At 43.6% G+C, this 9,497-nt stretch overlaps 1 protein-coding gene across 2 annotated transcripts in view; it reads left to right on the forward strand.

Moving 5' to 3' along the window:
- Positions 1–8,100, forward strand: part of LOC142296253 (presenilin-2-like) — a 71,187-nt gene extending 63,087 nt beyond the window's left edge. The window contains exons 10-11 of one of the 2 annotated variants that reach the window (XM_075339618.1): positions 4,761–4,879; positions 4,990–8,100. In XM_075339618.1, coding sequence (XP_075195733.1) covers positions 4,761–4,879; positions 4,990–5,145 — 275 coding nt within the window. In that variant the 3' untranslated portion in view covers positions 5,146–8,100. The remainder of the gene's footprint in view (positions 1–4,760; positions 4,880–4,989) is intronic. The other variant, XM_075339617.1, reaches the window with a different exon arrangement.
- The last annotated feature ends 1,397 nt before the right edge of the window (positions 8,101–9,497 follow it).

The raw sequence follows: 9,497 nt of genomic DNA on the forward strand, positions 1-9,497 counted from the left end.
TATATATGTATGCCATTTTGTAGCTTTAGTGTGCTACCTTCCTGTATTCTACCTTTAAGGGTATGTGCGCACGTCTCTGCGTTTTTATTCCGCAGCGTTTAAGTCACTGCATGTGCGTTTCAAAACGCAGCCGAAAAGCTGCATTTTGAAAGTATTGTGCATGCGGAATTCATGCGTTCTGGATGCTTACTCTCCCATAGACAGTGGGAAAAGCATCCGGAATGCACAAAAGATGTGACATGTTGATTTATAGAATGCAGCGTTTTGGCAAAAATATTTCAGCAGCCGAAACGCTGCGTTCTAAAACACAACGTGCGGATGGAATTTGCACAATCTTCATAGATTGTACTGGGAATGCAGGACGCATGCTTTTACGCTGCGGTGCAGAACCCAATGTAAAAGCATGAAAAAAGTACACGTGCGCACAAAGCCTAACTAAACCGAAAATCGCTGTCCATACTCCAGGTGGTCTACTACAGCCAATCCTGTAATGTCTGTTCATTCTCCTGGTTGGAGTTCTAAAGTGACAAAATCATAATAAAGTCTGGAGAAAAGAGACTAACGTAATCTCAACCCTATTTTAAAATGTGCAATTTTTATTAATATTCATTAAAATGTACCCACAAACAGACACACAAATATAAATGAGAATGGATCACGATATGCTTGTCAATAACCAAGGAATTTTATATACACACTCACTTTAGGAAAGGGAAGGGAAACTAATATAGCCCTATAAGGGTAGTGTATCCCTACCTAACAACGGAGGGTATGACACCATAAGTTACCGGGCGCCCCCGTTCCACGTCGGCTCTCCCTCTCCCTGACCCTGATATAGGGATGGGATGGAAGGCCCTATAGTGGTGCTTGCACAGTACAATATATATGAGTTCCCAAATGGTAATACTCTTCCCTGTATTGTTTTCCTTAGATCAAGAAGGTATCAATTTACTGATCTATAACCAGGAATTCCTATTCATGATACTAGCACTGTACAAGACGTATAGACTTCTATTCCTAATAAATTATCTTTATGCAAGGTAGTGATCCATAAGAGTTATTTACAACCACATATGTTACAGGGTGGTATACCCCACAAGTATATTACAGTCACCTAGAATCATATCACAAGGGGCTCAGATAATCTCCCCATTATACCCCAGGAGCTGAACGAAAAATGGGATACAGACACCCCTGCAAATTACTGCAAAATAGAAAAGGTTGCTCCAATCATATTCTATATAATATAGTATAACAGGGAGAAAAGATTAATTACTTCCCTGAGAAGCAGGAATCCAGGCCTGCCAGGCCTCAACGCGTTTCTCCTCTCCCTTTAGAGGGTCATCAGGAGGCTAAGGGGAGACGGCAGCGGGTCCTGTTCAATAACAATCCATGGCTGTAAGCATGCCATGGATTACAGCCATGGATTGTTATTGAACAGGACCCGCTGCCGTCTCCCCTTAGCCTCCTGATGACCCTCTAAAGGGAGAGGAGAAACGCGTTGAGGCCTGGCAGGCCTGGATTCCTGCTTCTCAGGGAAGTAATTAATCTTTTCTCCCTGTTATACTATATTATATAGAATATGATTGGAGCAACCTTTTCTATTTTGCAGTAATTTGCAGGGGTGTCTGTATCCCATTTTTCGTTCAGCTCCTGGGGTATAATGGGGAGATTATCTGAGCCCCTTGTGATATGATTCTAGGTGACTGTAATATACTTGTGGGGTATACCACCCTGTAACATATGTGGTTGTAAATAACTCTTATGGATCACTACCTTGCATAAAGATAATTTATTAGGAATAGAAGTCTATACGTCTTGTACAGTGCTAGTATCATGAATAGGAATTCCTGGTTATAGATCAGTAAATTGATACCTTCTTGATCTAAGGAAAACAATACAGGGAAGAGTATTACCATTTGGGAACTCATATATATTGTACTGTGCAAGCACCACTATAGGGCCTTCCATCCCATCCCTATATCAGGGTCAGGGAGAGGGAGAGCCGACGTGGAACGGGGGCGCCCGGTAACTTATGGTGTCATACCCTCCATTGTTAGGTAGGGATACACTACCCTTATAGGGCTATATTAGTTTCCCTTCCCTTTCCTAAAGTGAGTGTGTATATAAAATTCCTTGGTTATTTACAAGCATATCGTGATCCATTCTCATTTATATTTGTGTGTCTGTTTGTGGGTACATTTTAATGAATATTAATAAAAATTGCACATTTTAAAATAGGGTTGAGATTACATGTTAGTCTCTTTTTGAGCACTCTACCCATCTATTTAACTCTGTAAAGTCTGGAGAAACCAGTAAAATTGCAGTTATTACTCAGACAGAGTTGCATATTAAAACAGTAAGATCTCCGTTAATACTCCGAGATTTCACATTCATATAGGTAAATTCTCATTTAATACTCCTAGATGGAGTTGCTCGATGGTCAAACCAGTAAAATCTCAGCTAAAAAGAACCATTTGTGCACCAAAACTTTATTATCCAGCAGATATAGGGTTAAGCTGCAGGCCAATAGCATTTTAAACTGCCCAGCTACCAAGAGGATTTAAACTTTATCTTGGTCTCATCAGAAGACAGCACATGGTTCCAGTAACCCATGCTTTCAGTCTGCTTGTCTTCAGCAAACTTTGCGAGCTTTCTTGTGCATAATCTGTAGAATAGGCTTCCTTCTGGGATGACAGCCATGCAGATCAATTTGATGCAGTGTACAGCGTATGGTCTGAGCACTGACAGGCTGACCCCACACCCCTTTAACCTCTGCAGCAATGCTGGCATCACTCATACGTCTATTTTGAAAAGACAACCTCTGGATATGACGCTGAGAACGTGCACTTAAGTTCTTTGGTCGACCATGGTGATGTCTGTTCTGAGTGGAACCTGTCTTGTTAAACTGCTGTATGGCTTTTGGTCACCAAGCTGCAGCTCAGTTTCATGGTGTTGGCAGTCTTGTTAGAGACCTTGTAATACTTATGAATCACATGACACTGAGGAGGGAAAATGGCTAATTGGGCAGAATTTGGCTATTTTCACTTAGGCATGTACTCATTTTTGTTGCCTGTGGTTTAGATATTAATGGCTGTGTGTAGTTCTTTAGAGGTCACCAAATTTACATTGTTATACAAGCTGCACACTGACACTGTACATTGTTTCCAAGTTTCATATCTTGAATGTTGTTCCATGAAAAGATATAATTTAAATATAAAAATGAGGGGTGTACTCACTTTCGTGATCTAATATATTTTTTTGTGTGAATAGATTCAGTGTGACTTTTTTATTGGTTTAAATCGATGCCTATTTTAGGTTTTGTAGTCTAATGGGTGACCTTAACCATTTTACATACACCTGTAGCTGCCAGTCACTGGGTGACAAAACCACTCTGGACCCTTATGAAGGAATTAAAATAAAATGTTATTCTGAATCTTTTCCTACAAGACTATGTATTAAGTAACATTTTCAGAATAGAACAGTGGTTTCCCCCGCACTCACTATACAAATCTGCTGTGAAAATCTGCAGTGTAAATGGAATAGGAGCTGTGCTGTTCCAGCTCTGTTCACTGTTTTAGTACCAGGTTGCGCTATAAATTACTGATTGGTCCTCCACCCAGTATCCCCAGCAATCTGATCTGATATTGATGACTTTTCCTAAGGATAGGTAATCAATATCATAAAACCAAGCACCCCTTAAGTATTTTTCCCTACTATGATAAAAATCAACACAAAATTGTGCTGCTAACTACTAAATATTAATGTTATGCATGTGATAAGGAACCTGTCGGCAGATTTGTGCTGTCCAAACCGTGGGCAGCATGAATCGTAGCCTAGATGCACGATTGTAGCGGGGTTTACCCTTCTTTAGAATGCACTAGCGGTTTCAGAGAAAATCTGTGTTAAAGATCCAGCCAGGGACCATGGAGAGGAGACTAGACAAAAAGACTGACAGCACTCCCAAAACTGCAATGTGAACAGGTGCATAACTAAACATAAAATGACAAAAAAAAGAGAAAGTTGCACTCTGACATGCTAAAGCATGAAAACCATGAATGTAAGAATATAGACATGCATTACTGCCAAAGGAAATTTAAGAAAAAGGATATTTAGCATACAAAAATGGCCATTTTTATATCTGCCCAGTAGCCACGTCAAGGCATGCCTCGTATACTGGGCAAGTAGGAACCTACTATAGAAAATAAAATGATTTTGTATAGCAGGTTCCTACTTGGCCATATACAGGAGGTTTTTAAACCCAGAGAGAGGCTTCAGTTCAGAGTAAGTACTCAGTATACAAGGTATACCTTGACGTGGCTACTGGGCAGATACAAATATGGCCTTTTTTGTATGTGAAATAACTCAAATTGTTCTTAGATTTCCTTTAGCTGTAATGCATATTTATATTCTTAGATTCATGGAGAGGAGACTAGTCCAGCACCGCTCCTGGTCAACTCTTCCCAGGACTGCTAAAGGTGATTGACAGGTCTCTCTAGTCACAAAAGAGAAACTCATCAGTCACCTGCAGCAGTGCTTGGAAGTGCCAGACCAGCCTGATCTCCGGCTATGGTCCTTGGCCAGATCTTTAAAAGCCGGAGCGTTTCAGAGAAAATATCACCTATCTGCATTGTTGCAGGCAAAATCTGATTTATCCTGCCTGCGGTAAGTAAAACAGTTAGACTTAAATATAAAGCTTTGTTTAGAAAATGGTTACTGATTACACATAATATACATTCTCTCCATTCTCTTGTTTAAAGGAGGAGTAAAACTTGGTCTTGGAGATTTCATATTTTACAGTGTCCTTGTAGGAAAAGCAGCAGCAACAGCGAGCGGAGACTGGAACACCACGTTAGCCTGTTTTGTTGCCATTTTAATTGTAAGTAACATTAAAAAAAAAAAAGTATTTTCAGGATTTTTTTTTCTGATGTGACTATTTATTAGACTTGACACTTTCATATGTACAATTATTTTTTTTGTGTCTTACAGGGATTATGCCTTACTTTATTGCTCCTTGCAGTTTTCAAAAAAGCCCTACCGGCTCTGCCAATCTCCATCACATTTGGCCTGGTATTCTATTTCTCTACAGATAATATTGTGCGGCCTTTCATGGACACTCTAGCCTCCCACCAGATGTACATTTGATAGGCACTACCATGGATTTTTGAGCACTCTGTAAACTTCTAATCTCCTACTGCTGTAGATTTTAAGCCAGGGATGTACTCGTCATTTGGTAACGATAGAAATTACCAGCCTTAGAAGAAAAATAAGTATTTTTATGTGATAAGCAGCAAACTGTGGAAAGTAGTAAATTAAGAAACATGATGAAATATGTGCAGTTTTTTTAGTTCTGGTTTTCGAATATAATCCAAAGTAAGAAATCATGTATTTTTTTTCTTCTGTTTTTGAATACACTGATATTGGATCTCCTCTTATGGACTACAGCACATTATTACCTTGTGATTGAGATATATGAATAGTATTGTATTGACAGTTACAAAATTGGGTTGAACAAAAGGAATTCGTCATTAACGGGTAGTCCTCATCCCTACACCAGAAATCCTTAGCTTCTGAAATATAACTTTCCACCATTTAGACATCGGGACATCCCATCACTTTTGGGTTGTTTTCACTGGGCAATGGTGTAGGTTTTCTAGGTGAAAAATCCAAGTGTATGGCAAAATAAAAAATAGGTGAGATTTTTAGTACTCTCATCCACATCCTGTGTCAATCCACTCGGAAATTGACTTGTGGTATAGATTTTAAATTATTCTTACTTACAGTGACGCATTTGTGGCTATCTGTGAATAGAATATATAGAAGCAAAGAAAGAAACAGTCTGTACTGTATATACAGTGACATGTAAAAGTTTGGGCACTCCTGGTCAGATTTACTGTAATTGTGGACAGCTAAGCGAGTTGAAGATGAAATTATCTTTAAAAGGCATAAAGTTAATGATGAGACACTTCCTTTTGTAGTTTATACAAAAAATAATTTTCATCTTTTACATTTGTAAATTAAGCAAAAAAGGAAAATGGGCCGATGCAAAAGTTTGGGCACCCTGCATGGTTAGTACCTATTAGCGCCACATTTTGACAAGTATCATAGCTTGTTAAACATTTTGTAGTCAGCCAAAAGTCTTTCCATTCTTCCAGTTCTGTGTGATTCCTGGGTCGTCTTTCTTGCACTGCTCTATTGAGATCCAGCCTCAGATTTTCAATGATGTTCAGATCAGGGGACTGAGGCCCATTGTAAAACCTTCAGCTTGCACCTTTTGAAGTAGTCTTTTGTGGATTTTCACATGTGTTTAGGATCATCCATTTGTAGAAACCATACTCTCTTCAATTTCAGCTTTTTTTACAGATGGTGTCATGTTTGCATCAAGAATTTGTTGAACTTTCATTGAATCCATTCTTCCCGCTACCCGTGAAATGTTTCCCATGCCATCAGCGGCAACACAACCCCAAAGCATGATTGATCCACCCCCATGCTTATTTGTTGGGGTTATGTTCATGTCCTGAAATTCTATGCCCTTTTTTCTCCACACATATGCATACCTTTTGAATATTGTGTTCAAAGATGTTCTATTTCAACCTCCTCAGTCCACAGAATTTGTTTCCAAAATTCATCAGTCTTGTTTAGATGTTCTTTTGCATACTTCTGAAAGATGAATTTTATGTTGAGGACGCAGGAGATATTCTCTTCTGAAGACTCTTCCATGAAGGCCATATTTGTGTAGGTGTCTCTGAATGGTAGAACAATTTACCACAACTCCATAGTCTGCTAAATCTTCCTTGAAGGTCTTTTGGAGTCAAGCAGGGGTCTTGATTTGCTTCTCTAGCAAGCCTACTAGCAGCTCTCACATAGATTTTGGTTGCCCTACCAGATCTTATTTTGACCTCCACTGTTTAACTGCCATTTCTTCATTACTTGAAAAAATGCTACAGGTATGTAAATTGGTCATCAGAGTAAAACGAGAGTGCTTTCTGGATTCTAAGGTTTAACACACATTCTGGTTTGTTTTGCATGCATTTCTGTATTCTTGTCTCCATCTCCGTTTTCCTTTTATGGTTTTACTGTTTTCAGTCTGAATATGCAGATTCCAATAGGAACAAAGAAAACCACTCCATGAGCAGGTGTGGCCCAGCTTTTGACACGCGCACGCCTCAAAATTGAAATTGGAAAACTAACAATAAAAAATTATGGAAATCACTAAATTGATAAACATTAGTATAAAGATATTCTAATGATGAAATAATAGAAACAACATTTTCAAAACATCTTTATTTAATACTAGAAGGTGGCCCGATTCTACGCATCGGGTATTCTAGAATTTACGTATTGTGTAGTTCATGTATGATTTTAGTTATATATATATATATATATATATAGATATAGATATAGATATTGTTGTGTGTAGTTACCAAGTGTTTGTGTAGGGCGCTGTACATGTTTTGGGTGTTGTCTGGGTGTGGCGGGGGGTGAGAGCGGTGTTGTATGTGTGTTGCGTTGTTTGTGGAGCGCTGTGTGTCTGTGGCGTTGTGTGTGTGTGTGTGTGTTGCGCGGTTTGTGTGGGTGTGGTGTGTTTTGGGGGGAGGTATGTTTTGTGCAATGTGTGTGTTGTGCGTATATTTGTGTGTGCCGCGGTGTTTGTGTGTTGGGTGTTGTGTGTGTGTGCAGAGTTGTCTGTGTGTGTGGGTGTCTGTGTAGGGCAGTTGTTTGTGGTTCCCAGTGTGTGTGTGTGTGGTGTGTTGTGCAGTGCGCGCGCGCGCGTGTGTGTGTGTGTTGGGGGGAGGTGTGCACTTCCCATCGTGCTCCATCCCCCATGCAGCGCAATCCCCATCGTGCTCCATCCCCCATGCAGCGCACTCCCCATCGTGCTCCATCCCTTACCCTTATGCTGCGCACCCCCCATCGTGCTCCATCTTTCATGCTGCGCACTCCCAAATGTGCTCCATCTTTCATGCTGCACACTCCCAAACGTGCTCCATCCGCCATGCTGCGCACTCCCAAACGTGCTCCATCCGCCATACTCCGCACTCCCCATCGTGCTCCATCCCCCATGCAGCGCACTCCCCATCGTGCTCCATCCGCCATGCTGCGCACTCCCAAACGTGCTCCATCCGCCATGCTGCGCACTCCCAAACGTGCTCCATCCGCCATGCTGCGCACTCCCAAACGTGCTCCATCCGCCATGCTGCGCACTCCCAAACGTGCTCCATCCGCCATACTCCGCACTCCCCATCGTGCTGCATCCCCCATGCTGCGCACTCCCAAACGTGCTCCATCCGCCATGCTGCGCACTGCCAAACGTGCTCCATCCGCCATGCAGCGCACTCCCAAACGTGCTCCATCCGCCATGCTGCGCACTCCCAAACGTGCTCCATCCGCCATGCTGCGCACTCCCAAACGTGCTCCATCCGCCATGCTGCGCACTCCCAAACGTGCTCCATCCGCCATGCTGCGCACTCCCAAACGTGCTCCATCCGCCATGCTGCGCACTCCCAAACGTGCTCCATCCGCCATGCAGCGCACTCCCCATCGTGCTCCATCCGCCATGCTGCGCACTCCCAAACGCACCCCCGATCGTGCTCCATGCTGCACCAGCACCAGCCTCTCTATCCGCAGCATCAGCTTCTCTGCCCGCAGCATCAGCCTCTCTCCTCCCAGCATCAGCCTCTCTACCCGCAGCATCAGCCTCTCTCATCCCAGCATCAGCCTCTCTCCTCCCAGCATCAGCCTTTTCTGTCCCCAGCATCAGCCTCTCTCCTCCCAGCATCAGCTTTTTCTGTCCCTAGCATCAGCCTCTCTCCTCCCAGCATCAGCCTCTCTCCTCCCAGCCTACCCCAGCCTCAGCCTCCCCCAGCATCAGCCTCTCTCCTCCCAGCATCAGCCTTTTCTGTCCCCAGCATCAGCCTCTCTCCTCCCAGCCTCAGCCTCCCCCAGCCTCAGCCTCCCCCAGCCTCAGCCTCCCCCAGCCTCAGCCTCCCCCAGCCTCAGCCTCTGTCCTCCCAGCCTCAGCCTCTCTCCTCCCAGCATCAGCCTCTCTCCTCCCAGCCTCCCCCAGCATCAGCCTCTCTCCTCCCAGCATCAGCCTCTTTCCTCCCAGCATCAGCCTCTCCCAGCATCAGCCTCTCTCCTCCCAGCATCAGCCTTTTCTGTCCCCAGCATCAGCCTCTCTCCTCCCAGCCTACCCCAGCCTACCCCAGCCTCCCCCAGCATCAGCCTCTCTCCTCCCAGCATCAGCCTTTTCGGTCCCCAGCATCAGCCTCTCTCCTCCCAGCCTACCCCAGCCTCAGCCTCCCCCAGCATCAGCCTCTCTTCTCTCAGCCTCCCCATCCCAGCCTTCCCCAGGATCAGCCTCTCTCCTCCCAGCCTCCTCCAGCACGCCGTGCTCCTCTGCCGACACTCACAGATCCGATCGCATACACACACACACACACACACACACACACACACATACACACACACACCCGATCGCATACACTCACACACAC

Source organism: Anomaloglossus baeobatrachus, chromosome 3, assembly GCF_048569485.1.
Source record: "Anomaloglossus baeobatrachus isolate aAnoBae1 chromosome 3, aAnoBae1.hap1, whole genome shotgun sequence".
Classification (NCBI taxonomy): domain Eukaryota; kingdom Metazoa; phylum Chordata; class Amphibia; order Anura; family Aromobatidae; genus Anomaloglossus; species Anomaloglossus baeobatrachus.